General features: G+C 45.7%; 1 protein-coding gene across 1 annotated transcript in view; it reads left to right on the top strand.

The window, feature by feature from the left end:
• The window catches only part of PRKCA (protein kinase C alpha), a 399,124-nt gene that overhangs the window by 255,684 nt on the left and 119,177 nt on the right, over positions 1-24,263 (top strand). Inside the window, exon 4 of the mRNA XM_084751384.1 lies at positions 20,941-21,052. Within this exon, the coding sequence (XP_084607510.1) occupies positions 20,941-21,052 (112 nt within the window). The remainder of the gene's footprint in view (positions 1-20,940; positions 21,053-24,263) is intronic.

The raw sequence follows: 24,263 nt of genomic DNA, 5'->3' as shown, positions 1-24,263 counted from the left end.
TGGATTCCAAGTGACTATAGGACTCAGGAAGCCCCAAGGCCAAGTGCACAGACGAAAGCATTAGTGGCTTTTAGCCATGAGTGCAATCACCGGCCATCTCTAAGTAGGGCTGTTGATTTTTTTTCCCCTTTTTGTCCCTGGTAGGAAGTGACAGTTGGATGCCTGGCACTTTCATATGGCCTATTTTCCCTGTGGGAAGTTGTAAAAAAATATCCATTAAGACCGGTTTGTATATGCAACAGAAGGGCATAATATACCCCTCAAAGGCATATTATTATCTCCATCCGTGAAGTGAAAGCCCACGAGGGATGGCAGTGCCCTACAAATGCCTCAGAGCCTCAGCTCTTGGCAAAGCTCAAATGTGTTGAAGCCAATCCCTTCTCTCTCCCCCACTTAGTGTCTCAAGGCAAAAACCTAATTAGCGGACGTCTGAAGAGGTTTATTATTGTCTCTTCTAAGCCTCTGAGAGGGTGAGAAGGAGAAAAGAAATCGGAGGAATAACACTGCCCGGGGAAGTTCTGGAAGATCGTTTTTCTGGGCTCTCTTTGCCAGCAAGTAATGCAGGAAATTGAATATGATGCTAGTGTTTGCAACTCAGTAGCCATAATGGAGTCAAACATATCACAGACCCATATGCATCTCTTCTGTGGAGAATGGACCACTAGGTATAGCTGGACTTTTGACTACTATATGGGGTTCTTTTATCTACCACCACCCTTCACCACCTTTCCAACCCCCCAACACTAAGCAGGAGAGAAAGAAGGCTAGAGGGGCAAGGGGCATCAATATCATTCATCTACTTTCTGCTGTTTAGGGGCGTGGAGTTCCTTGGGGGCAGGGTTGATCTTCGCTGACAAGATAATCCAATTTCTTCTACTCATCTCTTTGCATATGACCACTTGACAACCCACAACCAGCAGCAGCAGCAGTAGCAGCAGCAGCAGCAGCAACAGCCGTGCCCTCCTTGGGGCTCTAGCATTTATATACCCTCTCAAGAGTCCCCAGGATTACAAACATCATACACTGGCAGAAACTATCTGCAGCTCGCAAAACCACGCCCCTGCCAGAGCGAGAGGTAACTAACTCATAGTCTGCTGCTGTGGACAATCTGAAGCAGCCCCATATCCCACTCCTAGGATCAAAGCAAAAACGTTCTCCCATAACATTGCTGTGTTTTAGAAGAAACCAACAGTCTCACTACAATTGGCCTTCCAATATCCAGCTGCTCCCCAGGGCTCTGTGTCACCCTGCTATCCAAACAGCAGTGAAAGAAGCTGTCCACCAGGCTTCATTCTAATAATTAAGGCCAACACCATGGATACACTCTTTGGAAAGCAGGAGCCTGTGGTTTTGTTTTGTTTTGTTTTGTTTTGTTTTTAGTTTAGTTTAGTTTTTGAGACGATGAAAACTCCACCACCACCACCCCTTTTATTTGCCACAAAGCTCCATTTAAAAAAGAGGAAAGTGGGGCTGTCTTTGGTCACAAAGTGGCTGCTTCACCTCCAGCCAGGCAGAGACGAGTAACAAGAGCCGGTATCTGGGTAATATAGCTTTTCCGGAAGCGCCCGACAGCTTTGTGTTGGGTTTTGGTTGGCCAAAGCTATGCTCTGTGCCAACTGAAGCTGTAAGGGAATCTGAGAAGTATATTTTGTCAGCTGGACCTGTTGTCATTCCAACAAATATTCATAACAGGAAAAGCAAGAGGACTGTATTTGGGTCAGAGGACCAGCAGTGTTTGCTGTGGGAAGGCTAAAAAACAGTGTTCATTGGATGGTTCTGTGTGTGTGTGTGTGTGTGTGTGTGTGTGTGTGTGTGTGTGTCTTCCTCTATTGCTCCCATCTTATTTCTTTAAGACAAGCTCCTTCATGGAGCCCAAAGCTCAGTGCCTTAGCCTGACTGGCTGGCCAGCAAGCTCCAGGGATGCTCCTGTCTCCATCCCCCCCCCAGCTCAGGAGGTCGCAAAAGCGTGCCACTATGCTCCCATTAAGTGCAGCTGGGGATCAGCGCTTAGGTCCTCATGAAATGGCAGCTTCACCTCTGCACAGAAAGCACCTTACCCTTGAGCCACCTCCCCAGCCCCAAGGGACCCTAGAAGTCAAACTAAGGACATCGGCAGTGGTCCTGCTGGTCAGTTGACTCGCTGTCAGAAAGCCTCAGGAAATGTATGCATACTCCTGTCCCCGGGGACCTGCAATTCCAGTCCCATCCTTGTCTTAATTATCTGGTGCATGTTTTGTGAGAGGGAATAGATCTCCCAGCTAACAAAATAGCCTTGAGGCTTGGAACACATTTTATCATGCAACATCTGAAAATAACTCAGCTCTGAAGTACCACAATGAAGCTGACCTCTGGCAAGAGGCTGGAAATAAGACTTTATCCATCACCAGCATGAGCTCAGCCACTCTTTCAGAGACTCAGTCTTCGCATACTTGGCACCTACTCCTATCAATGTTACCCGCCAAGAGCCCATCTGCAGAGGAGCTGACCATCCTGGATGGGAGACTTGCCTTGACCTTCACGGTCAACGCCAGAAGAGAGGGCCTCTCTGTTGGGTTCATTGAGCTGTCCCAGCCAAAATCATAGTTTGGAAGTTCAGGGACCCAGCAGAATGAAGAGAACGGCTGGGTGTTGAGTTACATTAGATTGGCATTGTCGCTGGGAACAATCTAAGATCTGGAATTCCAGGGTGTTGTCTTTTTGTATGTGTCCCTTAGAAACTAATCAACACCACAATTTTAACTACTGGGGCATTTAAAATATAATTCTTTCTTCTCTAGGGACATGCAAACTGCCCTTCATCTCTGTACTTAGATGCATTCTTTGCTCCAAATTTACAATTGCAAAGCCTATTGCTGTCAATTAAACCTAACCACCTAGATTACTTAAAATTCATCAGGAGGGTTATTTCCTCCACATAAGAAGTAGAAATCCCAGCACTTAGGGAGGCAGAGGCAGGCGGATCTCTGTGAGTTCGAGGCCAGCCTGGTCTACAAAGTGAGTCCAGGACAGCCAAGGCTATACAGAGAAATCCTGTCTCAAACAAAACAAACAAACAAACAAACAAAAGCAATAGAAGTCTAGCTGAGCATGGTGGTGCCTGCCTATAATTGCATCATTCTAGATGCTGAGGCAGGAAGATTGCTGTGAGAGTCAAGACAGCCTACATTGCAGACTTAGGCACTCCCACATCAGCCTAGACCCTGTCTCAAGGAGAGGCCAGGAGGGAGGGAGGAAGGGAAGGGGGGGGAGAGAAGGGAAGGGAAGGGAAGGGAAGGGAAGGGAAGGGAAGAGAAGGGAAGGGAAGGGGAGGGGAGGGAAGGGAAGGGAAGGGAAGGGAAGGGAAGGGAAGGGAAGGGAAGGGAAGGGAAGGGAACAGATAAATAAAGCTCTTCTCACATCTTCACTAAAACTAGGTTTCCTTACGTGTGTGTGTGTGTGCGCGCGCGTGCAAGTGCCTGTTGGAGAGACTGGAGCAGAACCCTGTTAATAATACAGATTTGGTTGACACAGCAGGATGCACTTTGCAGGCAGATAAGCTATAGCTGGCCTGGTGTTTTCCTTGAAAATGTCATAGAACTGTCAGAGTGACAAGGAAGGGCCAGAGCTTCCGCTGGCTCGAGGTACATAAAGGTCCCAGGTGTCATCAGGACAGTCTTACTGGAAGCCACCTGGGTGGGCATGCCACAGTAACCTGAGATCCTCAGATATGTGTGTTGTGTTGCACTATAGCAGGGCTTTGCAGCTAACTTTAGAGAGTATGGAAAGGTCTGGAGAAAATAAGAACAGGGCTGGGGATTCTACTCAGGTGATGAGGAACTCACTGGGCAAGCTGGAGGCTGTGAAGTCAGATCCCCAGCACCCGTGTGAAACATTGGTGTGGTAATGCACGCCTACACTTCCAGCACTGAGCAGGTAGAGACAGACAGATCCTGGAGCCCACTGCCCAGCCAATCTAGCCAACTGGCGAGACTCAGCCTCAGTGAAGAGACCATGTTTTAACAACATAAAGCTACACTGACCTCCGCCCTACACCTTACATGTGCATAGGCGTGTAAGAGAGAGAGAGACATCCAGCATTGACCTCTGACCCTCATACATGCATGCGCAGACACGCACAGACACGCACTCACACGAAGCAGAACACAGAATCGCAGCATTGCAGCTGCAGCCCTCCTCCAGATCCTCAGGAATTCAGGGTGGCTCACAGCTAATTACCCGCAGACAATGGCCATCTCCAGCTGTAATCTGAGAAATGTGATCAACAACAGCAGAGGCACGCCGACTGCAGATATATTTACAACCAAAATTTTTAACGCGGCAGAACAGATGGAGGCCCCAGAAGATGGCTTACTCCATTTAATCTGTTCTCAAGACCATAATGACAGTATTACAAAGAACTTTCAAAGGAATTGTAATAACATTTGACCTGTGATGTTTATTCTTCCTAAGAATTGTGGGTTTTATTTTATTTTATTTTTTTATTGTGGAAAATCAACATCCCCTGTAAAAGCAAGTATCAGGATAATGCTTGTTGGGTGCTGAGTTCAGTGAACCTGAAGACGCTGCCCTTCCCTGGGACGGTGCTGGTGTAGGAGCCCATGGCACACTCAGCCTTTTTGTGTGTTTCTCTTCCCTGTGTCCTAGTGCTGAGAGAGCCTCACCACACCCTATTTCTTTGATAAGACAATAATGAAACGCTCTCTCTTTGCACCAGAAAATACAGTTCCTTGTCAGATAAAAGGCTTAGGGTTTTTCTAAATGGGTAGCAGTATAATTACTTAATTATCCCATCCTTTGAAGCCTACCCAAATGAAGTTCGTCAGATTTTGGTGGACTAAGTAATCAGTGGGAAGTGTGGAGTGGAGTGAGACAGGGAGTAATATGTGCTAGGCAGTGGACGAGAAGAGGCGTTAAAGAAAGGGATAGAGAAGTAAAGTATACCTGAGTGTATTATTCTCTACAGTAACAGAACTTATAGAATATATATTCAATATATCCATATATATAAATCCACACCCATATATGGGATTTATTGGAACAACTTACAGACTGCAGTCCAGCTAATCCAACAATGGCTGTGAACAGAAAAGCCCAAGAAGAATTCACTAGTTTCTCAGTCCATTAGGCCAGATGTGTCAGCTGGTGTTCAGTAAACGCTGGAGTACCAAACAAGTTGGCTCTGATGCCAGCAAAGGAATGCGTATGCTGTCAAGGTGAGGGCAAGCAGGCAATGAGCAGAAGCCTCCTTCTTCTATGTCTTTATATATAGACTTCCATCAGAAGGTATAGGCCAGATTAGAGGTGTGTCTTCCCGCCTCAAAGGTCTGGAGTAAAAGTGGATTCACCCACCTCAAACCAAGTGGGAAAATCTTCTACAACTGTGCCCTCCATTTCCAGATTGTAGCCCGCTCCAGATGTAGTCAAGTTGACAACCGAGAATAGCCGTCGGACTCAGACTAGGGGTGGGGCCTTAGCATGAAGGGACACCCAGCCAGAGCCGTCCAATACAGGGTTAAAAGTCCATCTCTACCATCATAGCGGATAGGCAAAGGAGGAGGGGAAGTGACCACCAATGTGAGCAAACAAGCTTCTTGGGGAAAGAGACCTTTAAGTTGCACCTTCCATTCAGGAGCCAGCAGTCACCTGTATCTATTTAAATTTGCCTGAATTAAGAGTAAAGACAAATTTGAAACTTCAGTTCCCCAGTAGAAGTTACTGCATTTCTTCTTGTATAATAATTTTATCTTCTTTAAGAACTCCATGCATGCTTACATAGAAAATGATTGTATCCATCCCTCATTTCCCTCCTGAAACAACCCCCTGTATCTGCCCCGCCCCACACACACACCCCTCACAGTTTCACGTTATCATCATCATCATCATCTTTCTTTCTTTAAATAACCCACTATGTCCAATGAGTGATGCCCATGTGTGCACCCCCTTGAACAGCAGTTCTCAACCCCTTTCACGAGTCAAACAACCCTTTCACGGGGGTAGCCTAAGAACATAGGAAAACACAGATATTTACGTTATGATTCATAATAACAGTAGCAAAATTACAGTTATGAAGTAGCAGCAAAAAATAACTCTGGAGGTCACCACAACATGAGGAACTGTATTAAAGGGCCATAGCACTGGGAAGGTTGAGAACCACTGCCCTGGAACACAGGCAAGCTACCAGTGGCCACACTGCCTAAGGGAAATGGTCCTCCTCCCCGCTGGCAGCCATCAACTGCCTGTAGCTCCCCAGTAGGTGGTAGGGCCTAGAGAGCACTGCCCCCCATCTAGTTGAGAGTTTGCCTGACTTGACTCACTCTTGAGCAGGCAGCCAAACTGGCTGCGAGTTCATGAGTGCAGCACAACAGCCGTGCTATGTCGAGGAGACGGCTCTTCCGGGTGAGCACTCGCCCCGTCTCTTTGCTTCAACGCTCTTTCCGCCTCCTCTTCCGTGATGCCGCCTGAGCCTTGCTTATGTGCGGGGCTAGAGTGAGGGTGATACAGATGTGCCATTTAGGGGGCGAGCAGTGAGTCTTTCCTCCCCAGTGCTTTGGCCGGTTCTACCTCCCTATGCTGACTGCTGCTTCAGGCAGAACTCTGACCAAGGCTGAGAGCAGGCTGTGTTCATAGGTATAAACACAAAGATTGACAAGACAATTTGGCAGCATGGCTGTTCAGCAAAAATACCAATAGCAGGTTCTCCCCTATTGCGCATGACCTCCCCAGCCATGGGCTCTTGACCAGGATTATTGTACCAGCCATGAAATTCCCTCCTGGGGAGAAGACCTCAACTTAAATTGGAAAATGCCTAGTTATTCCATAATGCTCATGCTAACGTTGTACCAGGGTATACATTTTGCCTGGCAGGTTGGTACTGTAGCATGATGCAGGGTCCATCGTGGGGATAATGTCAATGTAGTTCCTCCCTCAGGAACCTGCATAGCACTGAAAGCTACCTAAGGGGGACGAATATCCCAATATCCATAGTTCCTCTGTGTCCTACAGCCAAAGTGCAGAAGTCAGCACATTTCAAGGGCTCAGAGGCCACGCGTAGCTAGTGGTGCCTGAACTGGGACAATGTGACTGAAAATAAGCAAACTCTCCGTCTTCTATAGACCATGAGGAAGTCTCCCATGTTACCACAGACTACCTTCCTGCCTACGCCTCTGTATGTACAAAACACGCCCGCACACGCCCGCACCAGGTAGATTCTCTGTGGCATTGCATCTGTTTAACTGACAAACGGTGTGAGTTTTGGTTGAAAAACTCCTACCCAGATCTAGCCAATGGACAGGACGTTCTCCACAGCTGAGTGGAGAGTGGGGTCTGACTTTCACACAAACTCTGGTGCCTCATATTTGACCACGTCCCCTGGATAGGGAGGCCTGGTGGCACTCAGAGGAAGGATAGCAGGCTAACAAGAAGAGACTTGATACCCTATGAACATATACAGGGGGAGGTAATCCCCCTCAGGAACTGTCATAGGGGAGGGGAGTAAGGGGAAAATGGGAGGGAGGGAAGAATGGGAGGATACAAGGGATGGGATAACCATTGAGATGTAATATGAATAAATTAATAAAATTAAATTTAAAAAATGAAAACAGTGGACAAGCCTTTTGCAGAAACAGCTGATTGTTCGAATTCCGTGTACCTTGGAGACTGAAGAAAATCTCGGCCGGATTAACCTCTAACCCGGATCAACAGCAGACCCCTGACAGCAAGGGCTCCTCTCCATTCTGGGGGTGACAAGCTTGTAAACGATTTGGCTTGCGTCACTTCATGTCATTCTATTCCCCTCTAGTGGAGTTAAAGGGTATCTGCCATTCTACCCCAAGTTGGACACAGTCATAAGACTAGGATTGGGGATCTAGGGACAGTTAGTAATGTCACCGTCCTTATTTCTGGGTCATGGCACGGCGCTTGTTGGCATCGGGGGATCTACCCTTCTGTGTCCGTTTGAATTCCTTGTAGAGGAAGCTAGGGTGTCTATGCCATGTGCCTCTATCCTGGCATCACCAGGAGCCGTACTGCCTAACATGTTCCGAGCATCTGCCGTTGGCTCAGCATCTGGCTCAGGGCTGGGCTCATTAACCGACTCAAAGGCTCAGCGGATAAACAGACTTCAGATCCTCAGTATCCACTTAGAAGCCAGGAGGGTGTGGTGACCTGCCTGTGATCCTGGCACCTGGAAAGTGGACAGGGCGTACTCCTAGGGTGAGCCGGCTGACTACACCAGTCAAGTCTGTTAGCTCTAGATCCAGTGAGAGACCTTGGTAAATGAAGTGAAACATCATCAAGGAAGACACCTGATGGTTTCAACCGCTGGCCACCATGTGCGTTCGAATGTGTGTAAAAAGCATGTGGCTTGAAATGCTAATCTTAGCACATCATTGATGTGCATCCTGGCTGAGTTAATTTCCTTAGTCTCTTTCCCTTTGTCTTTAAGACAGAGGTGGTCCTTCTCTGACCCTGCATGAGGATAAGAAAATAAAGGAAGTAATGAAGCCCTTCAGAAGTGAGGCTGGGCTCTGAACTTACCCAGACTCATTTCCGACCTGCCCCTTTGACAGCATCATGTTAGAAATGGGGGATGGACAAGTAAACTGTCCACGTGCCTCCACTGGTCCTCAGGTAGCCATGTGGACCTGGCCTGCCTTCCAGTTAGTTCCAGAAGCTCATAGGTTACCTTCTGGCTTTTACTATATTTCCACCTTCTCTTCAAACCTGCAGTTCTTCTAAGGCTAAGGTGGTTAGTAGGGAAAAGACGGAAATTTTAGAATATCAACAGTCATAGCATTTCCATCTCCCCAAATGAAAGGAACGTTACCCTCAGCGGCATATATACCAGTGCATTTAAAGCCACGCCCCACTTCATTATAGCCCCCCTCCCCCCAAAACAGCCCCCCCTCCCCGCAGAGGGGAAAGCGAAGCAAGATGGTTAGACACAACCGTTTGCCACAGGTGGATGTAAATGTGTGTTAACAGTGCTGTTTCCTAAGCACTTGCTCTACTTTTGAAAAAAAAAATGAATTCCAAATGTGTAAAGGTTTCCGAGCACCTCCTGGAAAGCTAGCTTTCGCATTTTATAATGAACAAACAGTGCCAGTGGGTTCAGGTGCGGGATCGGAGCATGTCAACCAGGACCGCTATTTTTGTCACTGTTTTAGATTGAGTTCTGGAGGCATCTCTTAGGATGCATTTAAAGTCACAGTTGGAGGAGAGTGCATTAGTGTTGTCTCCTATTGTTTAAGAAAAAGGAGGGGAAGAGGAAGACGCCAGGCCAGCCTCCCTGCAATAGGAGTGCGTGCCCCTCAGCCTCTGGCAAATGCTCAGACGTAAGCAAGGAAAGGAAGTTGGAAGTTAGATGCGGAAGCCAAGCATGACAACAGGTAACCTGTATATGGGATAGTGCTTCTCATGGGTGAAGGTCAAAGCCGAGCAGTGCGATGCCAAGCGCCCAAGAAACTCAGAGCAGGCTGCAAATACATCTGTGTCACCCCGGTGAGCTAGAGCTTACTGTGAACACCAGGCTCGCCTGGAACTTGTAGAGATCTGTCTGCCTCTGCCTCCTAAGTGTTAGGATTAAAGGTGTGCACCACCATGCCTGTTCATGATGTTGTATTTTTTAATGGCTTGGGACAATCATCGGTTACTAGCAACTTGTTGAGGGTTCACTCTCATAAGGTGGAAAAAAGAGAGAACCTTCGGTGTTTCTCAGTTTCTGCTCTTCAAAAAGGAATGAAAGGTTCCATTCAATCAAACGTACGATAAATTCTCCAGCAAGGTTGAAGCAGAAACACAGGTTTGAGGTCCTTCTACAGAGTGAATTCAACTTGAGACACTGTCTTAAAATGATAAAAAAAAATATCAGGGCTGCATTCAAGACCCGCCTTGAAAGTGAAGAAATAAAAGGTAGGATGAAATTAAAATTTTTTAAAAAAGGAAGTTCTGGAAATGTAACAGATCTCCTCTCAAAGGGTCAGGAACTCACTACGGATGGAGAGGAGAAAAGTCTGACCAGTGTGAGGGGTCACTTAGCACACTGGGAAGCCTGTCCTAGGCACCCAGGAGTAGCTTGTCATCTGAGCTCACATGGAAGAAGGGTACCTTTCAAGCCCACTCCCCGGGCCTGTACCCATCCAGCCCCAAGAAAGCAGCTGGATCAAAAGCAGAGCCTCTTGCCTTAACAGACGAGTTGCGCTTGGCTTTAATATTTTATATAGTCTTCAGTTTGCCCCAAGCTTTCCATTCCTGGCCTCTCTCCCAAGGATCTGACAGGGCTCTTGTCCTGTGTCTGATTATAAATCCTCTTGGAGTTGATGCTTGAAAATTGTGGGAATAACCTAAATATGTGGGAACTTGGGCTTGACTAAATCAGACATAGTACGCCTGTACACGAGATGTCACATGGTTAGAGGGGACACTGCTTTATGGTGACACGGAAACTACCTATTTGAACAGCTAGGTTAAGAAAACCCCAAAGCAGTCTACTAAGTATAATTCCTCAGAAAATACTCCACTTTCCTGCTTCTGTCTCTCAATATCTTTGTTAAGTTAAACATACAAAAATGTGAATTTATGGTTCCTCCAATTTAGTCATGCTTTTATCAACTGAGCAAAATTTATCTAGTTTTTTGCAGAGAATATAATTTGCCTATATAAATGAGCATATTAGTAAATAATTGAAAATTAATTTTAAGAATAACTAATATTTTACCATAAGCTCTCTCTATATGTGTGTATGTATATATATGTGTGTGTGTGTATATATATATATATATTTTTTTTTAAAGTGAAGTCAAAGCCAAAAAGATCAGATACTCTTCAGAAGTGATGCCTCCCTCCTTGTTATAAGGGAGGTTACTTCTGGGAAAATAGCCAGGGACCTATCAACAATCTTTGTGGGCAAGCAGACATCTCTAAAAACAGAAACTTCCCATTTGTACTTTGCATTCAAAATGATAGGGTTACGGGTTGGAGAGATGGCTCAGAGGTTGAGAGCACTGGCTGCTCTTCCAGAGGTCCTGAGTTCAATTCCCAGCAACATAACCATCTATGATGAGATCTGGTGCCCTCTTCTGGTATGCTGGTGTGCATGCAGGCATACATTGTATACATAGTTAATAAATAAATCTTTAAAAAAAAAAAAAAAAAAAAAAAAAAAAAGGACAAGCCAAATGGCTGGGGAGCCTCCCAACACCATTAGCAAGGCATGAGAGCAGCCTTTGTGCAACTAATGTTTACTTCATGTGTATGACAAAAATAAGCATAAAAAAAATCTCAGGAGCATTATCTTGCTAATACAATATATTAGGCTTCAAAACTTGTCCCCGACCATCACAGAGTCGGTGGCAGGACTTCTCACACAATGACCCAAGTCTTCCTTTTACAGATTAGCAAAGAGAATGGTATCTTAGAGACTCCTGAGTAAGTGTGTTTCCATTTATCTCCGAGTTATTCTCAAATAGTCTAGTAAACTTGGCCATAAATGTTTTAAGACACACGTTCACAGGGGACTGTCAGGGGTCTATGTAATGAGGAATTCTCCCTGTACTCCTATTTTGTGTTACTTTATTTTATTTTCAAGCCATAATGTAGAGCCGAACAGATCTCTAATTAGCATGGGCATTATTTGGTGCTTTTAAAAATGCTATTAAACTTTAATAGTGAGCAGACTGATGCTTGTCATGAGGTAGGGATAAAGACCTCATAAGCGGAAGAGGAAAGCCCACTGGAACTGGTGATAGACAACCCTGTATCACAAGACTATGATGAAGCCCCTGGGAATTATGCTCAGAATAAGTGGACAGTGGTCCATGTGAAGTCTGTCCTTAGCATTATACCAATGTCTGCTTCTGGTTCTGATTTTAGCACTACAGAAAATCTGGTCAGGGGGCGGACAGGTCTCTGTAATTGTCTACATCAGTGGTTCTCAACCTGTGGGTCCCAACACTTTGGGGGGTGGTGGTCCAATGATTCTTTCATAGGAGTTGCATATCAGCTATCCTGCATATCCAATATTTACATTATAATTCATAACAGTAGTAAAATTACAGTTATGGAATAGCAATGAAAACAATTTTATGGAACTGTATTAAAGGGTGGCAGCATTAGGAAGGTTGAGGACCACAGCTCTACATGGTTCTTATAACTTATGAATCCAAAGCTATTACCAAATAAAAATTATTTTAATGACATCTTAATATGATACTTTCCTGATACAAATTACTATTCTTGGTTATTATAAGCCTGGGTAAAGCAGCCAACATACTTAACTAAATTGGAAAAGAATTATAATATACATATGATTTAGTCTTTGGAGGACTCAATATAAAAAATGCAAGAAAAAATAAATTTATTTTCTAAATAAAACATCTCCTGTGGACTGCTCTTCCAGAGGTCCTGAGTCAATTCCCAGCAACCACATGGTGGCTCACAACCATCCATAATGTGATCTGATGCCCTCTTCTGGCATGCAGGTATATGTGCAGGCAGAGCACTGTGTACATAATGAATAAATAAATAAATAATTTTTAAAAACAAAAATAGAGTCAGGCTTTGCCCAAGGTGAACCTGCCACCTGTATAAATACCGCTTGTGTTTATTCTCCTCTGCCCTGAGCATGGTTTCAGCCCACACAGCAGTGGTCCCTACATCCCTTGGTCCCCCAGGATGAGCAGTAAGTGCCTCTGCCCTGGGGCCACTGGTATTTGAGTGAGAAATGAATGAAGCAGTAAGCAGTGAGACATGGACATGAGTTGTTATTGCTACGCCCACTGGTGACACCTGAATGGTGGTTTCACTCAGCATCACCACCTTAGGGCCGTTTTCACTTGGACTTCAGCCTCTAAGCTGGACATCAAAGCCCAGTCCGTCACACTCTGCCAGCTAGTACCAAATGGAAGTTGAGACTAAACCTGCTGAGGGTCTTTGGAGGTAGTGATACTGTTCAAAAATCTTTGCTATCCATTCTTAGGGAAGAAGTTACATAGGCTCTACCTTGCTGGCTCCCAGCTTCGCTGTGTATGTGTCTTACTTGGGCCAGTGAAATATGAGAAGACATGATAGCTCCATTTGTAGGTGAGGAGTCAAAGGGACTTTGAGTGGTGTTGCCTTTGCTCTTTATCTTCTGCCAGAAGACTTGGGCCTACCCCTGATAGGAGCTGTTCTATCAGGAAGATCTCAACAAGAAGAGAAATAACTGTTGTTTAGTTATTGACACTTAGAGGAGTGGCTTGCTTATACAGCATAGCTTATCTCATCCTTGCCTAGACAGGAAGCCCACTGGAGTCTTTCCCACTCGGTGCTCGCCACTGACAGCGAGTAGGTACCCAGCAGATAATTTTCAAGTCAAATGAAGTGGCATAGCCAAAAAGTATGCTTATTTTTCAAATGAATACTGCTTAGGCTTTATTGTGTAAACATTTGCACATTTAAAACATGTTTTAATACCAGAATCCCATAGACTAGCAATGATCCTTTGGTAACTTGAAGTTTATAATGCATAGGACATTGACATACATACATACATACATACATACATACATACATACATACATCAGTGTCTGTGGGGTATGAGCACATGCATGTGAGCATCTACAGAGGCCAAAAGAGGATGTCAGATCCCCCTGGAACTGCAGTTACAGTTGTGTAACTGAGAACTGAATGGAGGCTCTCTGGAAGAGCAGCCAGTGTCCTTAACCTCTGACCCATCCCTCCGGCCCCCAGCATAACTTTTTAAAGATATAGATTGTGCCGCCAAATGCCCTTGTGATTATCTCATGTAGGAATCTTCTTGGTAGGTTTCTCGAGAAGCTGCCAGCCGAGTCCACTCATTAGCAGATGTGGTAACTGCCTCAGTTTCTCTAATGTGAAAGTGACATCTCATGAGCCAGATGAGATGTCGCCAAATGTATGCAGCAGGGTATCACCACCATTTTGGATGCAAGGAAACTGTATGACTTCATCTTTTCCCCTACATCTTCTCAGATAATGTTCAAAGCACCCTTTCCCTTTCATGTCTGAACCTGTCCGTCCCCACGCTTCCCGGAGGCATTTCACTTGCAAATCTCTCTAGAGAGAAGCCACGCTATGCAGAGGAAGGGTCATGTTCAAATTTCTGGATCTGACATAAATGTCTTTTTAGCCTGTGTTTGATTCTGTGACTTGCTCTTTTTGTCAGACAGTGGTCTTTGTAGTGTTTGGTGCTCAGTGCATGCTGTTACAGAAAAAGCTAGCTGATTTGCTCTAACTGTCACATGGTATTCAATACTAAAAGTATCCTGCAATGTATTCAGTAGTTATCTTGCTGGGGGAGAGATATATGGACTTTAAAGACTTGGTGGATTCAAGTTTAATGACAGCATTTTACTCACCTGGGCACAGAATCTTAGGAACCCTACTCTGTTAGCCCAGCTATAAAGATGACTAGCATTTGGGGCTGGGGAGATGGGCCAGTGGTTAAGAGCAGTTGGTCCCCTTGCAGAGGGTCTGGGTTCAGTTTCCATCAGTTCCCAGCATCCACGGTGGTCCACAACCATCAGTAATTCCAGTTCTGGGAAATCCAACATCCTCTCCTGGTGTCCACCGACACCAGGCATGCATGTGGTACACATACATACATACATGCAGGAAAAAACTCATAAACATAAAAATAACTCTAAAAAGAAATTTTAATTTATTTTAAAGAAGATGATTGCTACTTATCAAAATGAAATGTGGCTACTTTACAGAAGCAAGAGGAATTCCTGTAACTAGAAATGGGAGTTTTTCCATAAATAGGCAATGTCTACAGCAAGACCAGACTGATTAAAGACAATGTTTTGTTTTGTGTACAACAGAGCTGAGATTGATCTTAAACTTCCGCTCCTCCTGGAGTGCTGCAGTTACATGCAGTGTTGTGTTATGTGGGCTTGGAACCCAAGGTTTTATGTATACTAGGCAAGAACTTTACCCCTGAGCTATATACACCCCTAGCCAGCATTGTACATTCTAAAATGTCCATGGAGACAGAGCCAGACTGATACAGCCTCTCAGGAAGGCTATGGAGAGCAGCCCTTCTTATAGGTGAGACACGGTGTAATAGTTACAGTAATAGCCACATTATATAAAATCACCCTGGCTTTGGTAATACCTGCAGTTTTTGTTAACAAAACACAAATTTTAATATGTTTTTTCTTTCTTTTTTTCTCTTTATTTCTCTTCTTCTTCCTCTTCCTCCTTTTCCTCCTCCTCCTCTTCTTCTCCTTCTTCTTCTTTTGTCTCATGGAGTTAAAAAAAAAAAAAGGAAAACAATCCTTCCAGCTCTACCCTTGGAGCGATGTATTTAGTGTTGCTTATGTAGTCAGCATGTGGGTGACATTTAGACCCAAGCCTGGCTTCCAAGTATGATTCACGAGAATGCATCAGATGGTAAGAGCAGGGAATTTTTCTTGGTATTTAGAGGAAGCAGCTTGGAAGAACCGCACAAGGAAGTCACACCCCAGAGCTCTACTGGATTAAAAACAGCCTTGCCCAGGAAACTCACAAAGTCTGACCCTGAGGCCTTCAAGGACAGGATTTGAGTCCTCTGAGAAACCTCCAGGGCATGTGGGAGAAATTCGGATATGGGTAGAAAATGCAAGATGGGAACACACACAGACACACACACACACACAGACATACACACACACACAGACATACACACAGACACACACACACACCAGCCAAAGCTTGCCTTCCTTATTCATCAGATGAAGAGAGTCTGTTCACATAGACCCATCCTTATCTCCATCCTTACCAGCTGCTGCCTCCTGTAGCTCAGAGAGCGTCCATCCCCCCACCCAACCCCAGAGGCTTTACTGTGCCCATGGATGGACCACTATCCATCCTTGAAGACAGAGATTGCAATTGCAAACTCTCCTAGAACACGTTACCTTCAGTAGAGACAGAGAGTCCAGCAGGGACAGAGCTAGGAAGTCCAAAGCTCCATCAGCATCAAAAATCTATGCTGGACAGATCTAAGGGCTTGTTTTTAACCAATTTGAGGAGATGATGATGATGATGATGATGATGATGATGATGATGATGATGATGATGATGGATGATGGTGACAGCGATGACGACAGAAGGGAAAGAAGTCTTAGAAACATCTTGATAGGAATGTTAAAAAGGCTTTCCAGGGAAAGCTGATTGAGCTACTATATTTTAGAACTAAGAAACAAGATACAGGCTAGCAGATGCTTTCAATAGAACTTGCATATTTTTTTTCCATCGGTTGCTTTTTGGAAAGAAATCCAGATTTAGATTTGTGAGTGAGATTCCGTGTACTCAAAGCCTCCGTTTTCGCCACAGCCACACGTACAGCAGAAGCTTCCGAGTCGAGCATTTGCGTAACCTGTTATACCGTAGCATCAGACCCGTATACAGGACAGCAGGCGTTGTACTCCCCTCAAACAGAGGCTGCCTCGGGAAGTTAAAAGGAACATTTACACGCCACTCACTAAAGGGAGAAGGCCACTAACCTGGTTGCGGGGGGGGGGGGGCACACCCTAAAACAGACTCCCCTTTGTGTGCATGACCGAGCTTGCCTCATACTGCCCGTGGGATAGTTTTCTCTAGACCCTTCAAGCAGAGCATGAGGAGAGCGCACTTCTGCTCAGATGTAGGAGTTGATGTGCACTTGCTCTGTGTTTGATGAAGGTGTACCATACAAGAGACAGATGATGCCAGAGGAGAGCTTTGCAGGCCCAGAGAAACCTCCAGTTCTTTTGCCTTCTCATCTTGCTTCCCAGGGCACTCAGAGATAAAGTCCATTCTTGAAACTCTAGAGTCTGTCTTGGTCCCATCACAATGCAGAGCTCTCTTTCTTGAGACTGCTTTGTTTTGTTTTTGAGAGAGAGAGAGAGAGAGAGAGACAGACAGACAGACAGACAGACAGACAGACAGAGACAGAGACACAAAGACAGAGTGTCAGTCTATATGTATGTGTGTGTCCTCTGAAAGCTAACGGTGGCCTTTCCCGTGTCAGCTGTACCAACAGAATTCTGGTGGCCATGGCAGGTGGAAGCCACCACAGGCAAAGGCATACATGAGATACATTGGGTGCTGCCACCAGGTGAAGGTGCCAACTCTTATGGGTGTGACAGAGCCCCAAGGCTGCCGATGACCCAAGGACCTGCAACACTTAGACATGGGCACACACAGGCTTCAGCTTCCCCTGTGGCTGACGCCTCTCCACCTGGAAGACCCGCTGCCTCTCCACGACCCAGGCTTGGCTGCACACCCGGCTGAGCACACTCTGCTCGGCCAGAGATTCAAAATGACTTTGTTCCTAAGAATTGGTCCCGGAAGTTGAGACACATGGTGTGTGTTCACTTTATTTAGAGAGGAACGTTCTGCTTCTGCTTTTGGGTAGATCTTTGGTGCCACCCTCCTCATCCCCTTCACCACGTGAGCTCTTGTATGGGTCGCCTGGACAGGCGGCGGCGGATGTTCCTCTGCTGTTCTTCTTGCTGTTTGCTCAGCAAACAGGGCTGCATTCCCTACCCAGTGCACAGTTTACTTAACTCATATGCTGTGCAGTGAATGTCCTCTTGTTAGAACTCTGCCCAGAAAACCTAGAGACCCTAGGACGCCTGCAAGTCAGCTGGTGGCAGGGTGGCAGCAGAGTCCCCACTCTGCTAACATGCTGTTATGTAAAATGTTCTCCCTGGGGAAAACTGGGTGAAGAGCTCACAGGAACAGGCTGTACTAGTTTTGCACATTCCTGTGAGTCCTAAATGATTTCAAAATAAAAAGGGCTTTGTTGGTGTTTTCTTCTTCTAAATATCAAGACAGAATTGAAGAGACCATCTAGCGCAGTTGTTTCCAACTTTAATTTTAGCAGCAGCCGCGCCTCCCTCCTTTGCTCTCTACTTCTCCACCCTCAGAGGCACTGGGCACCTCCTGACAAGCTCGGCGCACGATGAAATCTCAATTAAAACGCTATTCTCACCCCCCACGGTCCAGGATCCAGAGGAGGAAATTGAGGCGCAGACAGGGTAAACGCATTGCTCGTCAGTGGCTATGGTAGAGATGCAGACAGCCTGGGAGAGCTTCTGCTCAGTGCCCTTCTGCATACACAGCACTGTGAGTCCCATTTAGGTAACAAGGTGGTTTCCTTTGTCAGACCCAGTCAGGCTCATTACACCGGGTGAGTGAGTTTCCATGTTCCTGCCTCCCCCTTCTCTGCAGGCAATAGCGTCATCCTGACCTTTAAGTCTGGACCACGCATGGGATAATCTGGGCCACCAAGGAGTTTCAAATTCACCACCTGGGGGTGATTGCCAAGGAACTTCCTGGGAGGGCTAGACTCAGAGCGCAGGAAACAGGGCAGGAGAAACCTTCCCTGTGTGGCCTCTACTCTGATCACCAGTGAACCCTGGAACCACCCAGCTCTCCTGACCCTTCCATCGCAGCCACTGCAGTATTTTAGAGAAGCCTTGGGCTTCATGAAGTTTCTTTCTCTGGCTAATACAATAACAGCTTCTTATATTTGCCCAGCTCTTGTCAGCTTATAAACCCTTTGCATATGCTCATATGCTGCTAGAGTTCACATATGGTCATTGTGATTCATAAGCAGGATCCAGGGCCACACTTTGGGTAGTGAAGGACTCTGCGACTTGGTGGCTCTCCAGATACATACAAAAGAAGTAGGCCTCCTCTCTTTCTACATCTCCCAACACTTAGAGCCTGGAGATGCCGTATGGGTGCCGGATGAGTAAGAGTTAGGTTTTCCTGAAAAGGAGGCCTACTGCCCGTGTGCCACGTCAACAGAGATCTGTATGACAGTCAGCTAGCAGCACAGCCACCCCAGGGCTGACCGCCCTGTGCGTCCTCCAGAGAGTTTGGGGTGAGCCGTCACTCTTGATTTGCTGTCAGTGGTTGATGCCACATTTCTGCAGGGAACCTGGCTGCTTTCTCTCCCCCAGCATCTTCTTCGCCCTCCACATTGTAGGACACAACCTTCACTGTCAACACGGGTCCAGATAATTGGTGCTGATGCTAACCTGATCCTGCCCTGAGTCTCAGACATCTGACCAACTGATCAGCTGCTCTAATGTCAGGGGCTGCTCCCCTCTCCGTCTCCATAGCTTAGGGAAAATGCTCCCACAAGGGCATGAGATATCTTACAACCTGAGAGGGGCCTTTAGAAGGCCAGATAGTGGCTTGCTTCAAGAATATTGCTAGTCATGAGCCAGTAAGATGGCTTTGTAGGTGAGGTGCTTGCTTCTACACCTACGACCAGAGTTTGATCTCTGGAAATCACGTGGTGGAAGGAGAAAACCAAGCTTACAGAAGTTGTCCTCTGACCTCCACACACATTCAAGGTGACATACGCAGGCACTCAGGCATGCACACGCACGCACACGCACACACACACACACACACAGAGAGAGAGAGAGAGAGAGAGAGAGAGAGAGAGAGAGAGAGAGAGAGAGAGAGAGAATACATAAATAAATAAATAAGTTTTAAAACAAAATAATATTACTGGTCATCAACACAGGTATTTGGCTACTAGTGTCAGGCCCTGCTGTCTGTGAACTGACCTTCTACAGCAGGGAGTCTGCATCTTCTAACCTTGGCATAACCTTCCGTGGCCTGCTCAAGCACAGACTGGAACAGAGCAGGCTGGCGTGTACCTGCAATCCCGTCACTCAGCTGACAAAAGGGTCTTGTATTTGAGGCCAGCCTGGGCCACATAGTGAAATTCTATATCCAAATAATGTGAGGAAGGGAGAGAAGGAAAGAGAGAGAGAGAGAGAGAGAAGAGAGAAGGCAAGGGAAGGAGAAAGGGAGAATGGCACCAAGAGGCCAAGAGTCACACTCCCCAGGGTGTCAGACCACAAGAGCATCTAGGTACTGCATTTGTAATCGCTCTAGCTGATACCCTATTAGGTGCAGCCTGTTGCCCTAAAGCTGGGATGGGCAAACATTTCTTATGAGAGTTAGTAGTAATTACTGTCCGCTTTGTGGCCCATTTCCACTCTGCCACTGTAGCCGCAGAAACCATGTCACTAAATGAGTGTGGATGCATTCCAAAAAGATATGTCTATACCCCCACTCAAAAAAAATGAGGTACAGCTCTAGAAGTTTGAAAGAGGGCAAGAACCAGCTCTTCGCGCCGATAGACACCTAAAAGCTTGTATAATAAGAATTGCGTGGTCAGGTCCCAGCTCCAACATCTCTGAACCATGGCTCTGGGGGAGGGGGTCATTACCATCTCTGTAAAATGACAATGACAATATTATAATGAGGAGCAAGGAGACATGTTGGCCTTTACCACAGCTAATGGAGACATCTGTGAGTGTTTGGCTTGCTGTTCTTTAAACTTTTCTGCATGATTAAAACATTCCAGACTTTTCCAACCTATGACTTTTAAAAAGTAATCATAATCATTCAATCAACAGGTCATGTCAATCTCAGGGTCTATCTGTCTCCACGGCCTATCAGGATTCTGGAAGACCATAGATTTTCCAAAGGATGCAGATCCTAGGTCACTCGGTTCAGCTTCATAAAAATGCCAGATTCTGTATCTCTGCTGTGCCATAACCTTGCTATGTGCTGTGGTGTGGGGAGTGTGGGGGTGGTGGAGGACAGAGACAGGAATAGTTTGAGACACTGAACATGCCCCCTCCCAGGCTTTGATGATGGTAGGCTTCAAGTGACAACTTTCGTGGAAACCTTGTCATTGGCTATGTACAGATTATATAGTTTAAAAGTGGGGGAAACACAAGCATTTGCTATATAAAAATGTGATATGGTTCACACATGCACACACTGTGTATGTGTGCTCACTCCTCTTACTCTAAGGAGCAGTACAGCTGGGCACTAGCCAAACTGCACAATGCAGATAAGGTGTGAGCTTGGTGTAACCAAAAGTATAGCCCTGTCAACCTGAAATGAATGCTGTTCTCTCTCCAGGACCCCAGGAGCAAGCACAAGTTCAAAATCCACACTTACGGAAGCCCTACCTTCTGTGACCACTGTGGGTCCCTGCTCTATGGACTCATCCACCAGGGGATGAAATGTGACAGTAAGTAACTTTTCTTTTCCAGTAGACGGCCAGGCTCTGCAGCTCATGTCTGGGTTTGCTCAGTGCCAAGGTTTCAGAGACGTCACCAACAGCAGCTCACCAATGGAGAGAATTGGCTCAGATAAAGACAAGGCTCAAAATATGAACTGCCCCCTTCTCCAGGGTCTGGTTTATCATAACCGCTTGTCTAATTATGGACCCCCCAAAAAGTAATTTGGTTTATAAATGAAGTTAGTGGGCACTGTCTCGTGTGTGTGTGTGTGTGTGTGTGTGTGTGTGTGTGTGTGTGTGAGGAATCTTCAGTCCTTGTAAAATGCAGGCTAGTCAAACCCCACAGAATACTCCCCACCTCCAGATTCCACATTTGGTTGGCTTCAAACTAAGCTAAGCAACCATAGTCATTATCTTCCCATGTCTCTAATTAGTGGGTGGACTGTGGAAAAATCCAGCAGGCTTCTCCTTAAAACTGAAGCTCAAGTAAGCATGAAAACCAGGGTAGCGTCTTGAGCTCACTTACCCTGCTTGTTACTGAACCAATGGAGTCTAAAGTGGTCTAGTTATGCGTGGCACCAAGAGGTCCACTGACGTGGAGGAAGGAGGCCATTTCCATCCTCCTCCTCCTCCTCAGTCTTGTATGCATCCTCATCCAATACCCAAGGAAAGAAAAGAACAGCCCCAGAAACTCTGTTTTGCTAATTCTCAAGGGACAGGTTTACCTGTGGTAGTTACTTAAAGAAAAATGTATACTTTTAGGGCATGAAAGGCAGCCACCACTAGGCCTGTGTTTTTAATAAACATTAGCAAAACAACAACATGTTCTCATTTATTCCTAAGGACTAGACTGACCACAGAGCTTTGTCTCCTGCACGGAGTCTACACAGCGCTATACGTAAGTTAGGGCATATGGACACTTGAGCCGTGGAACCCAGGATTTGTCCCGCTTACCTAGGTGTGCCGGTTGATGCCAGGGGCTTCTGTGCTTCAAGAAACCCACAGATTCCAAACACATCATTTTCAGGGGTTCTAAAAATGGCAATCCTAAGTACATTTGTAAACGTATTTTTAGCTATTTTAAAGCTTGGAGCGAGGCTGGAGAGATGGTCCAGTGGGTAAAGGTGCTTGTTACCAAGCCTGACAACCTGGCATCAATCTCTGTCATCCACACGATGGCACGAAAGAATAGATTCATACAGATTGCCCTCTGACCTCCACATGTGTGCTGTGGCCAGGGCAGGGGTCACACATACACACTAAATAGCACAGTAAATAAATGCTTAAAACCGTTTTTAAGCAAAAATGAACACTTATATGTGTTACATATCTGTCAGCTTTGACAAAGTTAGCAAGACACTGAGAAGTTTATACTGCCAGCCCTACTCAAGTGGCATGAAGTTCCCCCATCATTCGCTCTCCACTGAGACGTTTGCTGGGTGGGGAGGTGTGCCATTCCATACTGTTCCCACTTGCCTATTCTCTTCTGGATGAAGTTAAAGATTCGGGGTGTTGAGCGATTTTAATACAATGCAGAGACAGATGCACTGCCTGAGGCAGTTTCAAGCCCATTCTCTGCTATTGTAACAAATTACCTGAAGCGGGGTACATTATGAAGAATGAAGGTTTATCTAATCTCAGAGTTCTGGAGGCTGAGACTCCAAGAACAAAGCACCAGCACGGAGTGTAGGCCTTGTTCCTACATCAGAACATGGTGGAGGGCCTCCTATGGGAAAGTAACTGGGAGGCCAGGTGAGAGCTTTCTTCTGTTTATGAAGCCATAATGGGACCATAGGAGATGCTCACCATCATGCTCATGACCTCAGATACTATTTATCTACAATTGCCATTATGAACTTTGGGGGTGAAATTTCCAGCACACAAACTTTTGGGGAGGTATTTTTACTACGGCAGACACTAATTTGCCTCCCAAACACCTGGGTTTTGTTCCCTGGTTACCCTTGAATGTCCATGTAACAAATTAACTTCATAAATTTGAATTTATTAGCTAAATTTTTGACACTAGCATCCTTCTTGTTTTATATATTAGGAGTCTCCTTTAGGTATCATTTGAAAGACAAATGACTGCATTACTAAACTATTTTGAAAGCCACTGACCCAAGCCATTGTTTTTGTTGTTTTCTGGATTCTTTCTTCCTTGGATTTTGCGTATCTGGGGCTTCTTCCTGGAAGGAGGAGAATGGATGGATGACGTCAGGACCCTGGCCTTACCTTAGCAGAGATGCAGCTGTCCTTGTCTGTTGTCTGACTTAAGTCACCCCTTTAGTTTGTAGGGTAAGAGATGGCATCAGAGAGTACAAATTAGCTTTCCAAGGTAGAAAAGCCAGCTTGGGGTACAGCCAAAACCAGAGCCCAAGCCCAGTGTGTGCTCACCCCACACACATTCCTTGTTACTCATAGACTTTCCAAGGCCCTGGCACCATCATCCTCCAATTTCATCTTGTGGTACCTGAAGATAGATAGGTCTTGGTTAACCCAAGTGACACAAATAGCACAACTTCAGAAGTCTCCATGGCCAAGCCTTGGCCAGTGCAGCGTCTTGAGCAGGGGGCGCTGTGAACCAAAAACCTAAGGGCTCCACATCCCTGAAGCAGCTGACTCTCCTTCTCTTTCTGTGTCATCACCCAGTTTTCAGTATTTAGTTGCAGCCCAGTAGGTCTTATTGATGACTTTTCCAGAAAAGGTATGTTGCCATGTCCTGATTGCACACTGAGAATGAAAGAGATAGATAGACAATCTCTGCCTTGGATAGTGTAGATAATTCCTGTCAGCATCCCAGGGAGAGTGGGTGGGGATTCCAGGAAGCCCAAGGTACCAGGAGGGCGGAGCCAGCACACCTACACAGCTTCATGTTTGTAGTCAGCCCCCGGGGATTCTTCTCAGGGTTTCTTCGGTTCATAGAAATAAGACTGATCTTTTTTTATCCTCCCGCTGCCTCGCCTACATAATGTCAGTGTAAGGAATGGCTTATGCCAGGCATGTATTTGTTTTACTTGGATTAATATTTAAATATTTGAAGACAGGTTTAAAATATCAGACACAAATTCCTTTTTTAAAAAAAAATAAGGCAATATACTTACACCTTCTCAAAATTACTGAGTTACTTGAAGGAGAGGCTTTTTTTTTAATGAATTTCCCATACTCAGCCCACAGATTGTCACTTTCTTGGTGACCAGCTCAGAAAGGGAGAAGAAATTCT

This window comes from Acomys minous (assembly GCF_964271855.1).
Source record: "Acomys minous genome assembly, chromosome: 12".
NCBI lineage: Eukaryota > Metazoa > Chordata > Mammalia > Rodentia > Muridae > Acomys > Acomys minous.
Note: the sequence above shows the minus strand (reverse complement) of the source record. Positions and strands in the feature narration are given on the sequence as shown.